Source organism: Panicum virgatum, chromosome 6K, assembly GCF_016808335.1.
Source record: "Panicum virgatum strain AP13 chromosome 6K, P.virgatum_v5, whole genome shotgun sequence".
NCBI classification, from domain to species: domain Eukaryota; kingdom Viridiplantae; phylum Streptophyta; class Magnoliopsida; order Poales; family Poaceae; genus Panicum; species Panicum virgatum.
In genome coordinates this window covers 7,732,680-7,752,886 of record NC_053141.1, presented here as the reverse complement: position 1 = coordinate 7,752,886, position 20,207 = coordinate 7,732,680, and the positions used below count along the sequence as shown (strand labels likewise).

Genomic DNA, 20,207 nt, shown 5'->3' with positions numbered 1-20,207 from the left:
GGCGACCCCGATTTATGGAGAGGTGGGTGCTGCCATGACGGGTCATTTCAAAGTCAATGGTGTGGGTACTCTATGGCTTCCAGGAAAAGATGAAGTTATGGCGAAGGAGGTAGGCGCTGTCATGATTGTCTGGGAATTATGGCGTGGTACTGTGACTCGAGAGGCTTTTATAGAGACGAGATGATTTTTGTCGTAGGTGCAAGCCTGTGTATGCTGGTTACTGGAGGGAACGAATATACTAATGCAAGGCAAGAGTATAGAATAGTTTGCATAGTAATTATGTAATACCTCATATATGACGTTAGTATTATTTTACGTTACTAGTTTAATTGCAACATAAGTTTTATTTTAGTGATTGTTGGAAATTGAGGTGCCCTGAGGATCTACACCAACTCACTTCAGAGTCGGTCAGCTTCTAGTTACTTAGTGTACCGGGTCCTTTTGACGGCAGAGCCGCCTTTTGCTTCCGGGAGGCAGAGCCTACCAACAGATGAAGCTGGCTTCCAGGTGGCAGAGCCAACCTTCGATGAAGCCTAGACTCTTTTGTGATCCCGGATGACAGAGCCAACATTCGATGGATCACAACTTATACACTAAGTATTAAACTTAACCGGGAGACTAACACTTATAAAGACGCTTACCTTATTGGAGCAACAAAGGAACACACACCTAGCACACTCTACCTATGCTCACTTCTACCATGCCCTTGGATGTGTGTGGGATGGAGTAGTATGGCATGACAAGGGGTGGCACCCTCCTTATATAGGCACACATACTCTCTTGGATGAGTGACACATGTCACACTCTAGGAAGTTCCCTACAAATATCTAAGTTCCCTACAAATATCTATTTCTAGAAAATTCTAAATTTTACCATGACAAGAAAATATCCAAGGTTCATGTCCTCTTATGATTATTGTGGAACATTCTAGAACCTTGTCATGGTGAACAAAATTGTGCCATGGTTTATTCTTATTTTTATAGAACATTCTAGAAGTTTGCATTGTATATTTCAACACTCCCCCTTAATCGTGATGAAAACTGGGATGTTACATACCTCAGGGTGCTGGGTGCCGCTCGGCATGTCTCCAAGACCCTACCAGTACCTCCGGGGGCTAGGTGCCGCTACTCCACTCGGCGTGTCTCCGTGACCCTGCCAGTACCTTAGGGTGCTGGGCGCCGCTCGGCATGTCTCCGTGACCCTGCCAGCACCTCCGGGGGCTGGGTGCCGCTACTCCACTCGGCGTGTCTCCACTCGGCGCGTCTCCGTGACCTTGCCAGTGCCTCTGGGGGCTGGGTGCCGCTACTCCACTCGTCGTGTCTCCATGATCTTGCTAGTGCCTCAGGGTGCTGGGTGCTGCTCTGCATGTCTCCGTGGCCCTGCCAGCACCTCCGCGGGCTAGGTGCCGCCACTCCACTCGGCGTGTTTCTGTTGACCCTGCCAGTGCCTCAAGGTGCTGGGCGCCGCTCGGCATGTCTCCGTGACCCTGCTAGTACCTCCAAGGGCTGGGTGCCGCCACATGACCTGATGAGTCTCCGTGACACGGCTGGCTGTCTTACAAGGGATGGCCAGAAGCTACATAAGCCTTCTGGGATGCTCAGGCGTTCTAAGTATAAGAAAAGGAGCTCGACTTAATGACCCTTGAAACGCTTCTTCAAAACCTTTCGAGGCTCGGGGGCTACACCCAACGGGTGCGCTTAGGCGCGCATTTTTTTTCAACGAAGAATTTAAACCCAGAAAGGTGTGTCATGAGCACCGAACGACTTCGCAAGCAACATCAAGATTCAGCTCAGCCCTTCAGCGCTCGGGGGCTTGACGGAGGTAGACCTGGGTACCTCCCTGCCGAGTTGGGTCCCTGAGTCCAGGTGACTACCCTGCTCGACTACTCTGCTCAAACTACCCGGCGGACATGTACTCGGCTGGACGACGAAAGGGTCCTCAACGGATCAGGATGGAGGCTCAACATAAATGCCCATATATCTAGAGATTATAACCGACCTGCTACCTTGTAAACAACCCTAGATCTATGAGGAATGTTGAGTACTCTATCCTGCCTGTGATGAGTGAATTGTCAACCATGTGGTGTGATCGTGCGCTTGGTTTTTGGATTACAGGTACACGGGCGTCGAGTGTCGACGGAGAGTTGCCGCGGAGGAGCACGGGCCGGGCGGCAGCTGTGGCGTCCATTCCTGGATCGAGGGCGCAAGCGGCGACGGAAGGCGGGTTTCTTGGTTTGCGCCACAAAACCAAGGAGGCGGACGGCGGTTGAAGACGCCAAGTCGTGGAGGCACGAGCGTCGGTCTCGGGACTGACGGAGGCGATGGGCGTCGACGGCTACTAGGGCCTCGTTGCGGGCGAGGAGGTGACGGGCGTCGGGCGGCGTCTAGGGCCGTCAGAAGGCCGAGGCGGGAACGGCGTATAGGGCCACGGCGTGGAGCCGGGAATCTTCCCGCGTGTGAAGTTTTGGCGGTTTTCTCAAAACCGGCCACTTACCCGGGTTTTGTGGACCCTCCAAAACCGCGGACCGGAACTTCATCGACGTGGCGGCATCGCAGAAAAGACTTCGAGTCGAAGAAAGAAACTCCGTCGTCGATTGAGTTTGTACAGCGGGCTGCTGCAGACCCGACCGGTCTGGCCGCGGCAGCCGGGTATTTAAGTCGCCCCTTCTCGAGGTCGTGGGCTTCGAGTCTCTTGAGTCATTTTCTGTTTACTCCTTCTCCTTCCTCGTGCTCTAGGTCAGGGCCAAGGTCTCCAACGCAAAAGAGGGTTAGGTTATAGCTAATCACTCAAATCTAGAGGGTGGATGATGGGCGGATGGCTCTAGCCTTTGTATAGGTGAATTCCTCTGAGATTAATGAATGAAATTCGTTTGAGATTCACCTTTGTGTGTTGATTCTTCGTCCTCTCCCTCCTCTCTTGCGTTTTGGGTTCAATTCTCCTCTTTTAGTGTGTTTTGTGTTCGGAGGAGACAAATCCTTGAATTCGTGGTTTGATGGACTCTTTATGACGATTCTAAACCTTCTAGACTAGTGCTAAATCTACTGGAATCGAGAGTTCTCACGAATTGGAGTTTTTGGGTTCTTGAGAAAACTCCAATCCTCTTTGATCTTCCCTTGATTTCTCACGATCTGTTAATCTTTTGGGAAAGTTCTTTTGGGGATATGTTCACGGGGTAGATTCGAAGCTTTCCTCCAAATTTCGTTGGATTTGGACTTCGTTTGCTCGAGATTTGCCATTTGAAGCTTTGTTTGCGGGCTGTCTGGGCGCAACCGGTCTGACCGGTCTGTGAAACCGGTCTGACCGGTCTGAATTTTCGAATCCCAGCCAGACCGGTCTGAGCAAGCGGTCAGACCGGTCTGACTCAGTAGAGCTGTAGTTTGGCGAGTTTTCTTGTTTTGCTTCCGCGCAGCTTCCTAGGGTTTTCGCTAGGAGATAGCTAATCCATAGCTATTCTCTCATATCCTAGGTTCGAGGGTTTGTGGTGAATTTTGAGATATAGGCCGACGGATCGATTTCAAAAAAAATTTTGATCGGCTCCCTTTCACCCCCCCCTCTGGTCGCCGGTTTCGGTCCCTCAATCTAAACCCTTACTTGTAATCCAAGGCTCCTGGACTATATAAAGGAGTCATGGGGGTACCCATAGGATCCATCTACAACACATCATACCACACCAGCCTCGACGGCCCCGGCCTCGGCAGCTCCACATCTCGAATACAAGGCAATACCGATCCACCCCAAACAGGATGTAGGGTATTACGCTTCCGAGCGGTCCGAACTTGTCTAAATTGTTGTCTTGTGTTACCATCAAGTTCATGGTTCTGCGATCCTTCATCTGAAATCTACCGCCGGGCATACCCCTGGTAGACTTGCCGGAATCACAATCCGACAGTTGTCCCTATCAACCCTAGTGTACTTGTGCATTTTGAGTTAGGCATGTGGTTCTGATTTAATCCCAACAGAAGTTTTTTGGGGGAAACTTCCGATGTGATGTTTTTTTGGGGGGAAAATTTTGAAACTAAACACGGCCTGAAGGTGAGATATTAATATTATTGGAGGAAAGCACGCCAACCGAAGATCATATTTTGTTATGTAACAGGACAAGTGACCAGATTACAAATGAGCCTATAGCCATTGTACAATTCTTGGGAAATACTTTCTTTTTGCCCTATGGGTAACCAACTAACCATGACAAATTTCACGTGTGAAATACACCTCCGATCCTTCAATGGAGAAGTCTTCATTCTTCAAAATGAAGTTGTTGCGTGATGTCCACGTGCTCCAGCATATTAAGATGAATATTTCCGTGAAAATAAAGGCTGTGAAATTTGTTGTCCGAGAGCTTCCAAAGCCGCCAGTGGTCCCGTACTTTGACTTTGTTTCCATCCTTCTATTGCAGAACCTGATGACCAATCACTTTGTTTAATTTTCCTCGAATTCTCACTTTCAGTACCCTGTCAGTCAAAGTACTTCAAGTCTTCAACACTAGCCATCGGCAACAGTGACGAGTGGAAAGAATGTGGACTAAACGTTGAGATATGCTACCCTGCATTAGTTTGGTGTGGAAGTGTTGCTCTGCAGTTGCCACCAAATTTAAAGATATCCTTGAGAGTTCAGGAGAGTAGCAGCATTCTATTTCAGTTAGACTTGTCTTTGTCCTAGCACCTAGCACTGTTGAAATTTGAAAAGCTGCACAGGTAGTCTGGTACCCTGTACTAGTATTCCTAGTTGTGGTCTTGGCTTCTTGTCACATGCATTTGGTAGGGCTTCAGTTGATGGCCTTGTGACAATCTTTAAGTACTTCATATATCAAGACTTCAAATCAAAGCAAGAGGAAAAACTTTCCGACTTATTCTTCACCAAGATCCCTTGGTCGTCAAACTCAAAAGGTGTCGAAGTCTTTGTTTTCGCCAAAGGATAATATATACCAGAAGAATGGAACTATAGAAGACGAGGCATATGTTCACGTGTAGTATCTATGTATAGATAGAACCATGAGATGTATAGTGAAATTTGAAAAAGAGTTTAGTTTTCGGGTGGGAGTTGAACTTTTTTTTCACAATCCCTTTGTTTTGGTTGCGATGAGAAGGTTAAAGAGAGATGATTCTTATCTTCTATTTGGTTAGTGGATTTGGGAATGAGAAAATTATGTTTTAATTCATGATGAATAATTGTGATGCATTGATCGTCCACTTAATAAAGTACAATTCTCTTACAATTACCACCGCTAGTAAGTCCTCGGTGGGATTTGGCCTCCTAAATTTTCTTTCCGCCTCCTAAATTTTCTTTCCTTATCCCACTAAAACTTCCATTCCAAGTAATCAAACAAAGATTTTTAAGCTCTAACATCTAAACTTCCATTCCCTCCCATCAGTTACCCCAAGCAAACGTGCCAATGTCTCTTATATGAGGTAAAGATAGGAGCCTCTGATGTGTTTCAATGATGGATTAAATCGAGAGATGATGTTTGTAGGCTAGGAATCAAGTCCCCATGGTCTGTGGCTGAGAAGGAAGTTAGCAAGTTACTTCAAGTAAGTATATGTATTCTGCTGTTTGGATTTTTGTATGTATGGAATTCAGTATACTTAGCGGGTCATTAAGCACCAGAATTAGCTCTCACTGCTAACATTGTTTCTTGATGTTATTAGAAATGGGTTAAACATTAGAAATCCTAGCTCATGATCGGCTTCTAGGCCCATTTTCTTGATGTTATTAGAAATGGGTTAAACATTAGAAATCCTAGCTCATGATCGGCTTCTAGGCCCATTTTCTGTAAGTTTTCCTTATTTACTGTACCAACACACCATAAATATTTTTTCACTTGAATATTAATATCTTCTGTTGCAGGTTACTGACCGTAACACATGTCAAGAAGTTTCGGGAAAAAAACTCAAGTTTTTATTGATAGAGTACCAATTGTTTAATCGTGCAACATCCGTATGATGTATTTCTAGGTAGACAATGTAATTCATGTTGAATAGCATTATATTGATGTACGTTGTTGTTTTCATGGTATCTAAAAGCTGTGTTTAAAAGTATCAGCTATTTGATGTTGTTTCATTCTGCTTGAAGAATAGAGAACTCCAAACATCATTTATCTTTCTTATAATGAGCAATCTCTCTTTCTGTAACATTGCTTTGTACCCGTTGGCAACACTACAATAATGCTGTTTTTTTTTTCCTCACGCGATGCATCATTTTCAGCATTTTTGTGCACTGTAGAAAACAGGTGGAATAAGCGGTCGACAAGTGTGCAGGGAATTGTGTGAAAGGACACTGGGATTATGAATTGTGTGAAAGGACACTGGGATTATTCCACCTGTTTTCAGACTGTGCTGCGCTTCTGAATTCACGTATGTTTCACAAGGTGTTGGCCCTATCAACCCTGGTGCACTTGTGCATTTTGAGTTAGGCATGTGGTTCTGATTTAATCCCAACGGAGAGAAATTTGTTGCATCTGCAAACGTTGATTGGTCCCAAGCAGCAATCAGTCCAATGTGGTGTGCTCTGGGGATAAATGCTGACTGCTGACCGTTGATATGGATGTTTTGATTGAGATGCCTGTGTATGGCCATGCAGTGCTCCTTTTCTCTCGGAAAATGCGTCGTGGGTTGTACGCCCTAGAGCGTTCACAACAGTAACGTAGTCTGCTTATGTGATGGTAAGAGATAAAAAAAATTATTTTATATTATTGGATCCACACGTTACTCTCACATATTCTTGAGCGACGTAAAATGTATCAGCTATTTGCTCGTCACAAGGGTTTAGGGTTTAGGGTTTATCCATTCCCTCTCGGCTAGCTTTCTGTACAAACTATCGGTGTCCTCATCAAGACTCGTATCCTTTGCTGGCCAGATACATCCTTCAGTTGCTTCTCCCACCCACCATCCGGGATACCTCCCTGGTCGCCAACAGATGGATATAGTTTTTGTATTATAAAATTAGTGGAGACGTACGTGTCACAGGCACGTGTAATAAAAATATTAAATAAAAAGTTTATATTTATTTTATATTAAATAAGAATATTTATATTTTATAGTAAAAGTGTTCATGCATAGAGAACATATATAGTTCCAAAATGAATTTAGTAAATAAGAATATATAGTAATCGACAATTTAGTATCAATATTAAAAATATTTATGTATATATATGCAAGGGACGGATATGGGCCTAGGGACACTAGGATCACGGCTCTGGGCGTAGCCCAGAAATCCCTTATATCCTCTTGTTTTTCCACAGCCCAGTTTGTGTTTTCCGTGACCTGCCCTAGACAGGGCCGAGCACAGCAGCAGCAAAGGCCTGGCTACATCGCAGCCCAGTCTGCTTGGCAACGTGCTCGCTACCGTCCCACGCACCTATCGGCCTGGTTGAAGACAACGGGCAGCGGGTATTTTCGTAAAAAAATATTATTTTGTAATAATATTCCAAATTGAACATGACCCGGCAGAAATTGGAGAGAGGATTTTCGATAGCAACAAAGATCTTGTATTTGATGACAAAAATACTTTACAACACAAATAACTTGAAGCAATTTACTTGGACATCGAGAGCATGTATCATTTATGAATAATTCTACCATGTGTGTTGTATTTTTTTTGTGAGCAGAATTAGTTTGAGTTTGCTAGCCCGCACATAGCTCAGGTTACTGTTAGTTTTAACTATCTATACATGGCTGGACATGAGTTGTTTGATCGCTCATCAGACAGGGGCCCTAGCCGTGGATATTCACCAGCTCCGCCAACAGTGGTGGCGATTAATTTCCAGGCACTGTCGCACTGACGACACGCTGGCTTTCTGGTGAGCCCACGTGTGGGATGACGCTTTTCAACGAGAGGAAGCACACGCCAGCACTCCACGCGCGTAAAGAGAAGGCGACGCAAGCAGCCAAGCACTATATGGTGACAGAAAGGTGGCAACCTTCCGTTCGCGAACAAACAGGAACAGTATAGTAGTGGCCTCCCGTATGCTTTGAAATCTTCCAGCGATATATATCTACATAACCGATTTCTCCATGCAAACTTTAATCTATACCACTGGATCAACATTTAAGGGAGGGCGTAGGGGAAGTGGGAGGGAGATTTGCAAAAATATGATTACCCAATCCAAAGATGGACGGTTAATTGTAAAATTTACCGAGCTTCTACTACGTCTATCGACTAGGCTCCCCCCACCAGGCACTACTACAGAAACTTCCTTTTGTCCCGGTTGCCAACCCCATTTAGTCCCGGTTGTAGCCCCGGTTGCTACAAACCAATCCAAAGACGAACGGTTAATTGTAAAATTTACCGAGCTTCTACTACGTCTATCGAATAGGCTCCCCCCACCAGGCACTACTACAGAAACTTTCTTTTGTCCCGGTTGCCAACCCCATTTAGTCCCGGTTGTAGCCCCGGTTGCTACAAACGGGACTAAAGAGGTGTCTGTGATGGTAAAAAAATATTGCACCACTCAAGTTTTGAACTCAAAACATGTTGTCTCATACATAGCTTCCTTGCCATCCCACCTACTCAGCATATGCGATTCTCTTTGGGATCCCTTCCTTTTGAATTAACCCTTAGAGAACCCTTTAGTCCAGGTTGGAACCACCAACCGAGATTAAAGGGTTACCCTTTGGTCTAGATTGGTGGTACCAACCGGGACTAAAGGGTTAGACCCTTTGGTCCGGGTTGGAGCCACCGATCGGGACTAAAGAAAGACTTTTAGTCTGGATTGGTGGCTCCAACCGGGACTAAAGAGCCCTTTCGTCCCTTAGCCTTTGGAAACGGGACTATTTGGTCCCGGGCAATGGCGGACCCATAAGATTTTAGGAGTCCGGGCCATTTAGTAGAGTAAGCTATAAATTATGGCTAACATTTTATAGTATATAGACTGTTAATTACATAGACATAATGGAAACAAACTAGAGGAGCCCAGGCCATGGCCCAAAGTCGCCGGGCCCTGGGCCCGCCACTGGTCCCGGATTCAATATTTGCCGGGACAAATATAAAGGATCAAAGCCCCTTTGTAGTAGTGAGGCCGAGGACTTCTAAATCGTTTTCTTCTTTTCTATATTGACCTGCTGCGCTGTATTATGCGATTATTGTACCATCTGTCATCGAGGAAAACGCAACGTGCAACTACAGTACTCGATTTGGGTGGTGGCGGCCTGTAGAGCCGGCGCCACGGTGGCGGGTGGCGGCCGGCGGCCGCCGTGCGTGGCGGCGGCTAGGCTAGGGGAAAACGACGAGGGGAGCAAGGGCATTCTATTGCCCTTCTCACCTTGGGCTGGGATGGAGCGAGGAGGCGGCGCGACGGTGGCCTGCGGCGGCGGGCGGAGGCATGTGTGGCGGAGGAGCTGCGGGCTAGGGGAGGGGGCACGCGGTGGCGAGGGCGGTGATGGCGGTCGGGGCTGCGCGAGGAGCCTATTTATAGGCAGGGTAAGGCGGTGGGGAGGACGGGGCGCGTCGGGCGACCGGTGGGGCAGCTCGCGGCCATTAATGGCGTTCGGAGCGGCGCAAGCGGCAAGGCGGCACAGGGTGACGGGACGGCTCAGGCAGGCGCAAGAGGGGGAGGCGGCGCTGTGCTTGACGACGGGCGGCGCGGCGAGCATCCGGGCGCGTGGTTCACGTGGGAGCAGGGGCACGCGTGCACGTGGACACGAAGCAGGAAGGAGGAAAGAGAAGGAAGAAGAAAGGAGAAGGAGGGAGAAAAAGAAAAGAAGAAAAAGAAAAAAGGAAAGAGAAGAAGAAAAAGAAGAGAGGGAGGAAAAAGAGAGAGAGAGCGGCTCTCGGCGGGATTCGCGGCGACGGTCGACCATGCGCGGCGGTGACCGCGGTGTTGATCGAGTACGCACGGCGGTCGGGCGACACGCAGCGCAACGCGCGGGACGAGGAAAAGAAAGAGAAGTGACGGCAATTGATTTCGGTGTTGGGCGGTGAAACGCCGGGAAGGATTTTGGGAGATTAGGAGTTCGGACGGAAAAAGATTCTTAAACGATTCGAGCTCAGCGACGAAAAAGTTTTGCAAATTATTTTTAGCGAGTGATTTATTTTGGTGAATTTTTTTTGGATGTTACAGAAGCAAACTCCGTAGATGCTGGACAAAAGAGTACCTCGCATCACCGTGGAGAAGCCCCTCCTCTTTCGGCATGGATTTGGCCGCCCGTTGCGGCGTCGAGATCTAAATGTGTTGGGTTTTAGAGGAGGAGGCATTGGATTAAGGACCGGGCATTGCCATTGCACACCAATGCCCCTCCTCCACCTTCTCCCCCGCGCATCTCCGCACGAGCTGCTTGTTGGTGCTCGACCCCGTGCCGACGCCTCCATCCATTCATTGCAGTGAGCCTGAGTAGCGGCATAGATAGGGATGGGAAACCGGGGTGAGACTGTGAGAGAAGAGGATTTCTATTCTTAACGCGCACGACCTGCTGTTAGCCTGCCACGTTATTGCAGATCATGACTACCATCAGTCCATCACTGTTGCATGCACGTATTGCGGGAATTGCTATGACCCGCGTATGGACATATTAATTAAGATTAGCATATGCACTCAGTAAAAGGAGCATATAACATAAAAAACACTTTTAAAATTTTATTTAAATTACATTATTATATTTAATATCTTCAAAATAAGATAATATTTAAATATATTTGGATGTTTTTTAAATTGAAACACTTTGATGAAGCTGCGGCGGTGCGTACATGAGGCAGTAGGTTTTGAGAAATCCGATACGTGTTTGATCGCTCATCAAATAGTGGCCCTAGCCGTGGATATTCACCAGCTCCGCCACCGATGATGGCGATTAGTTTCGCAGGCACTGTCGCAGTGACGACACGCTGGCTGCTTCCTGTTGGGCCCACGTGTGGGACGCCGCTTTTGAATGAGAGGAAGCACACGCCAGCACTCCACGCGCGTAAAGAGAAGGCATCGCAAGCAGCCAAGCACTACCATGGTGACAGGAAGGTGGCAACCTTCCGTTCGCGAGCAAACGGAAACAGTAGTATAGCAGTGGAATCTTCAGGGATATATATCTACATCACCAATTTCTCATGCAAACTTTAATCTGAACTACCGAATCGACATTCAAGGGGGACGCAGGGGGAGTGAGAGGGAGATTTGCAAAAGTGTGATTACCCAATCCAAAAATGAATGGTTAATTGTAAAATTTACCAAGCTTCGGATACGTCTATTGAATAGGCTCCCCCTCCAGGGCCGAGGACTTCTAAATCGTTTTCTTCTTTTCTGTATTGACCTGCTGCTGCTTTGTGCGATTATTGTATCATCTGTCGTCGGGGAGAACGCAACGTGCAATAACTACACTCTTCACGTTTATCTCGGTGCCTTTGAATTCTTCACGTTTATGTGTTTTCCGTACAAAAGCGTCTCCTAATTAAAGAATTCTTAGGCTGCTGAATATGATAACCACAATCATTGTCATCAAATATGAACGCGCGCGTCATTGACTAGTAATAAAAGGAAAAGACCCGACACATGTTGCAACAGCCGAGCGCGCATGTTGCACGCTCTGATATTAGGGGAACAAAACACGAATCTTCTGATAAAACATGGTGCTGGCGGCTACCTAAAATATGGTTGCAAAACATATCCCAACCGATCCCTTTGTCTTGACTGTTAGACATTAAGCTACGGAGAATCCTAGGGTATAGTATTTACTAGCCGGTGTATGAAATATCGATACTTTAGTTTTTCAGGATTCATAGATTTTACTTATACATCTAGGCATAAATATATACGTAGATGCATAGTTTTAACTATTGAAAAGTTAAAATGGCTGATAATTAAAATTTATATATATATTTCTTTAAGTAACAAATATCATAGGAAGTTATGAGAAACGGAAGCCAGCTCAAACAATTTCCTCATTCGAGCCGGGGCGTTAAGAAGCTGCCATATCAGAAGTATACATACAGGATGATGCAAAGACAGCGGCAAGAATATTCTCTTTATACGTGCCCGTCACTTCGAAGCCAAAATTAATATTGGGCATACGTGGCAGCATGGATACGTACTTTACCCTCATCTTCGCCGCCTTCTTTATTTTTTTAGAAAGACACCAATAAGGTGTCTCATATCTGATTCATATCAAGTAAATAATTGGTGGCATAAAAGAAGGACAACGACATAAAGAAAATAAAATTACATCGAAGAGTTCTCTCTTCGTCTTCTTCAATCGATTGTTTGTCGTCCACCGAAGTTTGAAAAATGCAATGGAATGATAACATGGGAGTCGGTGCTGGTTTGGTCGACCACTGGTTCGGCCCAACCGACATAAGCTTCGTATGTGGTTTCAATTCTGAAATTTGGCTTCAATCCTTAAACGAGTTTCTCACAAAAATCTAAAATTTGAGCACATGGCTTCCTGATGGCTTCACAAAATCATTACCTATACCGGTATTAGAGAATTTCGAGAACAATGTGAATCTAAAAATGTTGAAATTAATTGTCCTTTTCTACTATTGGTTGTAATTGGTCATATAAAATCAGGAAATATATTTTTTCTGTAGAAATATTCCCGACCATCGTCTCGATGTTTGACTCGTCGCATGAAGTCACATGGTGGCGGTTATTCCGAGGCAATCAACATGCAGGGAGCGCACATGGTTTGACCCCAAGATAGCTGGAGTTGGGTGCTACACTGCTACTTCCACGTAACCACCTGGCAAACAATCACCAATAAACAATTTAGCCTCAGTGCTTATTATTTTAGGTTACGGAGAACCACCACTCACTGCTCTGCTATTTAAGTTGCAGCTTACTAAGCTAGCAAAGCCACACCAATCACCAGGAGCTTGCATTGGGAGCAACACCAATGGAAGACCACCAGCACTGCCTCTACCTCGTATTAGCTCTCGTCTCGCTGCTCGTCATCTTGCTCGCCAAGCGCCGGCGCTCCGCCGCGGCGCCAGAGCACGGCCTGCGGCTGCCACCGGGGCCATGGCAGCTGCCAATCATCGGCAGCCTGCACCACATGATCGGCAAGCTCCCGCACCACGCGATGCGTGACCTCGCGCGGCGCCACGGGCCGCTCATGCTGCTCCAGCTCGGCGAGGTGCCCACGCTGGTGGTGTCGTCCCGGGAGGCGGCGCGGGAGGTGATGAGGACGCACGACGCGGTGTTCGCGACGCGGCCGATGAGCCCCACCATGCGGGCGCTCACCGACGGCGGCCGGGGGATCATCATGGCGCCCTACGGGGCCCACTGGCGGCAGCTCCGCCGGATCACCATCACCAAGCTCCTCAGCGCGCGCCGCGTCAACTCCTTCCGCGCCGTCCGCGAGGAGGAGGCCGCCGTCATGCTGCGCGTGTGCGCCGCCGCGGCGGCGGAGTCTCGCGCCGTGAACATGCGCGAGCGGCTGTCCGAGCTCATCACGGACACCACGATGCGCGCCGCGATGGGCGACCGGATCAAGGACCGCGAGGTCTTGCTGCGGGCGCTCGACGAAGCCATCGTGCTCGCCGCCGGGTTCAACCCAGCCGACCTGTGGCCGTCATCCCGGATCGTCAGCTGGCTCAGCAGCGCCGTGCGCCGCAGCGAGGAGATCCGTCAAACCTCGTTCGGGATCCTCGACGAAATCATCAAGGACCACCTGGAGAGGATGGAGCGTGGCGACGGCGGCGAGGTCGAAGACCTCCTCGACGTGCTGCTAAAGGTACAGAAGGATGGTGAGCTGCCGATCCCCCTCGACACAGACGTCATCAAAGTCGCCATCACTGTAAGCAATCTTCAACTCATCAATCAATTCAATCCGATCCGTTAGTTCTGTACCGATTACTTAGAGATCGACACTCCGTATGATTGCTCGCAGGACATCTTCGCCGGCAGCGAGACGACAGCGCCGACGCTGGAGTGGGCCATGGCGGAGCTCGTCCAGAACCCCAAGGTCATGGAGCGGGCGACGGCGGAGGTGCGACGCGCCTTCGCCGCGCACGGGTCGGTGCGGGAGGAGAAGCTCGTGGAGGCGGGGCTCCAGTACCTGCCCCTCGTCATCCGCGAGACGCTCCGGCTGCACACGCCACTGCCGTTCCTGATCCCGCAGGCGTGCCAGGAACCCTGCCGCGTGCTGGGCTACGACGTGCCGCAGGGCATCACGGTGATGGTGAACGCCTGGGCGCTGGGCCGCGACGAGCGCTACTGGCCGGGGGACCCCGACGCGTTCCGGCCGGAGCGGTTCGAGGCCGGCGGCGGAAGCGCGGCGGATTTCAAGGGCACCGACTACGAGCTCCTGCCGTTCGGGGCCGGGCGGAGGATGTGCCCTGGCCTGGGGTTTGGGCTGGCCAACATGGAGCTCGCGCTCGCCAGCCTCCTCTTCCACTTCGACTGGGAGGTGCCCGGCGGCGCCAAGCTCGACATGACCGAGGCGTTCGGCATCACCGCGCACCGGAAATCCAGGCTCCTGCTCCGCCCCATCCTTCGCGTTCCTGTGCCAGGCGTCTAGGTCCTGATCATGTTTGTGATGTACTGTGTAGTGGTAAACTTTTGTCATGTTATGTGCTTTATGGTTTGTTTTTGTGCCGAATAATCTTCTTTCATTATACTAGTTTGATATCTTTTGTGGAGAATCAATATTTATGAGTCGATTTTTTTTTGCCAAAATCTATATGATTCCTGATGTTCCAAACTATAGATAAAAGTATTCTAGCAAAAAAATAAATGTACAAAGAGCACACATCATTTTTTCATAATAAATTAACTTTTGGGAACAATATATATTATAAGAAGACATTTACACCTTACTCCCTCCATATAGGATTTAGATGACGTTTTGGACAAGATTTGAGTCAAACATTGAGAATATAAATCATGAACAATTTTTAAGTTATTGAGTTTGAAAATGTGAAAATTATATTAATAGATTTGTCTTAAGAAACATTTTCATAAAAATATACATATATCACTTTTCAACAAATATTTTTATAAAAATAAGCGGTCAAAGTTATACTTTGAAGACCGTGTCGCTGTTCTAAACGTCATCTATTTCTTATATGGAGGGAGTACATATGTTTTGCTTTGTGTGTTCCCAAGCCGATATTTTTTTCAGCGGTCCATAGATCTTGTTGTAAGCAACAAATTTATCGATATGTAAAATTTCGTGCAGAAGGGCAGTAAAGCTGCCTCCGTGCAGCCTTGCCTCGATATTTGCCGTAGTTTACTAGCCTCTTGTAACCTGTAAAGACATCGTTATCTTTTGCAATAAAATTTCAGGCACCCCTTTTCTTAAAAAAAACTGGAGCCTGGCCAACTGCATGTGGAAAGAAGCCAAACCAGGAGTATCTTGCAGCTTTTCAACAGTGCTAGGTGCTAGGACAGGACAAGTGTAATTAAAATAGAATGCAGCTACTCTTGTGGACTCCCAAGGATATCTTCTTCTCTTGATAGCTATAATTTTCGTAGTGGCTGCATGCAGAGCTGCACTTCCACAACTATGGCCCTGTTTGGATACTCTAACTGGATTACATGTTAGAGTTAGTTTCTAGCTCATGACTAACTCTGAACTAACTCTAACTAAAATGGTGTTTGGATGCAAGGGTTAGACTACAATAAAAACACTTTTTCAATTATTTGGCTCTTTCAAATAATCTTTCTAGCCAGATCTGGTGTGGCCACCTCTTTCTTCCCCTCTTCCCTTTCTCTCTCCACTGTTCTCTCTTTGCGCCTCCTCCCAGTGCCAGTCTCTCCCTCTCCCTCCCTCCCCGGCATATCCCCTCCGGCGGCTCCTCTTCGACGGCGCCGCCCTCCTTCGGCCTAGCCTCCGCTACCTAAATGGTGTTATATTCGTTACAAACCCAAATAAGCACCCCTTGGAGGGGATAGTTTTTTGGGGTGGGTTAGATACACTCTAACCCACCCTGTTTGGATTTTTTTGGGTTAGAGTGGCAAAAAAGCCAACTCCAACTCTAACCCTGGTATCCAAACAGGGCCAATGTAGAGTAGCATCTCAACGTCTAATCCACATTCTTTCCCCGTCCTCACTGTTGCCCATGCCAAGTGTTGGCTGTGTTGAAGTGCTTTGACAGGTACTGAAAATGAGAGTTGGAGGAAAACAAAGTGCTTGATCATCAGGTTCTGCAATAGAACGATGGGAAAATTACATATGATCTTCTTTCGGCGTGCTTTCCTCCAATAATATCTCACCTTCAGTTGGTTACCGTGGCCACAGACAGTATGAGAAGCAGATGTGCCGTTTGAAGTGAGGAATACAAGAAACTGAACCCAATTTCATCCACGGGGAGAAAGTAAAGGTGGGCCTTCAGGTTCCCTGAAACGAACATGGCACAATTTATGCCATTTCGAGTGATTTTTGTGATCGATTAACAACGCAATCAATGGGATTAATACTATTGTTAAGTGAACATTTCTAGATTCCGTGTTGTTAAGTGAACATTTCGATTAACAAGAATTGAAGAGACCGTGAAGAAATCCAAGTCAAAGAAATCAAGACAGAGATACTTCAGTAGCACCGGAAGAACCGATGCTATAGGCATCGGTGCATCCGATGGTTGTCGGATGATCCGATGGCCTGGCTTTTGATGCAAGCCTGTGAGGCACCGGTTGAACTGACGCATCCACGAAAGGCATCGGTGCATTGGGCATACTATGTTCCAGAGATGATGTAAAGTGCCCAGAAGAAGATTCTTCAGCACGGATGAACCGGTGATGCATCGGAGCAAAGCACCGGTGTAATGACGTCAGCAGAAGAGTTGAGTGCTGTGAGTGACCGGTTTAACCGACGGCTAAGCATCGGATGAACCGGTGGTCACTGTGTCAGCTGACAGAAGCTCAATGGCTACTTCGGTCTGAGAGTGACCGGATGAACCGACGCTACCCCAAGCAGAGGCATCGGTTCATCCGATGATACACAGATTTTCTGCTGACCGTTGGAGCAACGGCTACAAGACTTGGTGGTCTATATGTACGCCTCACCCCCACACACACCCAAGAACATCTCCAAGCCATACAAGAGCATCAAGATTATATCCTTAGCCCTTAGCACACTTTGAGAGTGGTGTGTAAAGGATTAGCTCTTAGTGAGTGAGATTGCAAGGCTTCGAGCCTTTGTGCTGTTGTTCATTAGCGAACCAAAACAAGAGCTTGGTGCGCCGGCACCTTGGAGCGTGAAGCTCGCCGGCAACGTCATCGACCCTCCGACTTGGTGTGGAGCGGCGACGACACTTTGTACGGGGGATGTGGAGACCCCCAAACTTTGTGGAGAAGCTCCTTAGTGGAACCCGGGGCCAAGGTGACCGTGATTGTGTTCACGGAAGAGATTTGGTGGCCGAGTAGCAATACTCTTAGTGAGTGCTACAACAACGTGGATGTAGGTGTGCCTTTGTGGCTAACCGAACCACGGGATAAACACCCGCGTCAAGAGTTTGCTATCTCCTATCCCGCTCTTTAAGCTTCCGCATTTAATACTTGCAACCTTTGTGCTTTTACTTTCATAGAATAGTTTCTTGTTAGGAAAAGCTATAGGGTGCATAACTCTTTTGAGAAGGGCACAACTTGAGTAGGTCGTTGGTCCAGAAAACCTAGTGCTTTTCATAGGGCAATGCTCCGTTATTTGGAAAAAGAATATAGAGAATGCATGGCAAGGGGAGAGGGACCTCCGTTTGATCTTGAGGATTTATTGCGGCGTTACGGTTCGTCACCACCAAACTCGGAGGTTTCAGCTCCGCCATCTTCTTCTGCGCCAGCAAGAAATCCGTTAGAGCATTCTTCGTTCCAACGCAAAGACGGTTGAAAACCTATGTGTTGTTGTCCGAATTTTTAAGGTTTATGTACAGTACTCCTTTGTTAAGTTCTGTAATGGATTCAGTACTCCTTTTAATTAATCAAGATGTATGATGGATATTACAGATCTTTTAATTATTCATGTTATGTTACATTTAGTTTAATTTAGGTTTGATATATTTTATTTATTCGATAAGTGTAAAGAATTCAAATCGATTTATTTAAAATGCAGATGGACCGGCAATGGATGTATAATGCTGACCGACGTTCGAAAGAATTCATTGATGGCCTGCATTATTTTTTGTCTGTGGCTGAGGCAAACAAGCAGAATGGTTTTATGTGCTGCCCGTGTGTTCACTGCAACAATAACAAGGATTACTCATCTTCAAGAATCCTACACAGCCACATTTTCGTAAATGATTTCATGGAGAAGTATGTTTGTTGGATGAAGCATGGAGACCAGGGGGTTACCATGAAAGACAATGAAGAAGAAGATTTTGACGACCACTTTCCCGGGAATGCTGGAATCGGTGCATTCGATGACGATATTCCCATGGAAGAGCCCAAAGTAGATGTAGCAGAAAATGATCCCAGCGACGATCTGGGGCAGGCATTGCACAATGTGCAGGCAGACTGAGAGTGAAACGAAGAGGTTGAAGTCACAGAAGTTGTTAGAGGACCACCGTAAGTTGTTGTACCCATATTGTCAAAATGGATTGAAGAAACTAGGCACCACCTTGGAGTTGCTGCAATGGAAGGCGGCAAATGGTGTATCCGACAAGGGATTTGGTGAATTACTCAAACTTGTAAAAAAAATGCTTCCTAAGGACAACGAATTGCCTACCACAACGTATGAAGCCAAACAACTTGTTTGCCCTTTAGGATTGGAAGTGCAAAAGATACATGCATGCCCCAACGACTGCATCCTCTACCGAGGCGAGTACGAGAATTTGGATAAATGTCCCATATGCAGTGCATTGCGTTACAAGATTAGAAAAGATGATCCTGGAGATGTCGAGGGGGAGCCTCCCCGGAAGAGAGTTCCTGCGAAGGTCATGTGGTATTCGCCTATAATACCACGATTGAAGTGTCTGTTTAGAAATAAAGATAATGCTAAGTTGATGCGATGGCACAAAGAGGAACGCAAGAAAGACTCGATGTTGAGACACCCCGCTGATGGGTCGCAATGGAGAAAAATAGATAGAACATACCCTGAATTTGATTTGGATGCGAGGAACATAAGGTTCGGTTTGAGTACGGATGGCACGAATCCTTTTGGTGAGATGAGCAATGGTCATAGCACTTGGCCTGTGACTCTTTGTATGTACAATCTTCCACGATGGCTCTGCATGAAATGAAAGTTCATCATGATGCCAGTGCTTATCCCGGGTCCAAAGCAGCCCGGAAATGACATTGATGTGTACCTAAGACCATTGGTTGAAGAACTCTTATTGCTCTGGGGCTATGAATGTGTACGGATGTGGGATGAATACAAACAGGAAAACTTCAACCTACGAGCATTGCTGTTCGTAACGATCAATGACTGGCCTGCTCTTAGTAACTTGTCAGGACATTCGAACAAGGGATACAAAGCATGCACACACTGTTTAGATGATACCGATAATATATGGTTGACTCACTGTAAGAAGGTTATATACATGGGTCATCGTCGGTTTCTTCCCATCAGGCATGCGGTACGAAAGAAGGCCAAGCATTTCAAAGGCCAAGCAGACCACCGAACAAAACCGATGCACCGTAGTGGTAAAGATGTCTTCAACATGGTAACAAATCTAGAAGTTATTTTTGTAAAGGGATTTGGTAGCCAACCTGTTTCGAACGAAAACGGAATGGCGCCCATGTGGAAGAAGAAATTTATATTTTGGGAGCTACCATATTGGGAAGTCTTAAATGTTCGTCATGCAATTGATGTGATGCACCTCACGAAGAATTTTTGCGTCAACCTGATAGCATTCTGGGCAGTGTACGGAAAGACAAAAGATACAGTAGAAGCACGTCAAGAATTGCAACATATGGAAGAACGAGATGCCTTACATCCACAACAGCGAGATAATGGACGACAATACTTAAGTCCTGCCAGCTATACTCTTAGCAAGGAAGAGAAAGAAACCATGTTTGACTGCTTGAGCAGTATAAAGGTTCCATCTGGATACTCATCCAATATAAAAGGAATCTTAAATTTGGCAGAGAAGAAATTTACAAATCTCAAGTCCCATGACTGTCATGTGCTTATGACCGAACTTCTTCCGGTTGTGCTGCGGGGGATTCTGCTTGATAACGTCCAGTTAACCATCGTGAAGCTATGTGCCTTCCTTAACGCAGTTTCTCAGAAGATAATTGACCCAGAGAATTTGATAAAGCTGCAAAACGATGTGGTGCAATGTCTTGTTGGCTTTGAGATGATATTTCCACCATCTTTCTTCAACATCATGACACATCTTCTAGTGCACCTTGTGAAAGAGAT

At 46.9% G+C, this 20,207-nt stretch overlaps 1 protein-coding gene across 1 annotated transcript; it reads left to right on the top strand.

Moving 5' to 3' along the window:
• The first annotated feature begins 12,706 nt into the window (after positions 1-12,706).
• LOC120711541 (zealexin A1 synthase-like) lies at positions 12,707-14,574 on the top strand. The gene is made up of 2 exons (XM_039997097.1): positions 12,707-13,709; positions 13,803-14,574. The coding sequence occupies exons 1-2, from the start codon at positions 12,807-12,809 to the stop codon at positions 14,430-14,432; spliced, it is 1,533 nt and encodes a 510-aa protein (XP_039853031.1). The 5' UTR covers positions 12,707-12,806; the 3' UTR covers positions 14,433-14,574.
• Positions 14,575-20,207: the final 5,633 nt, after the last annotated feature.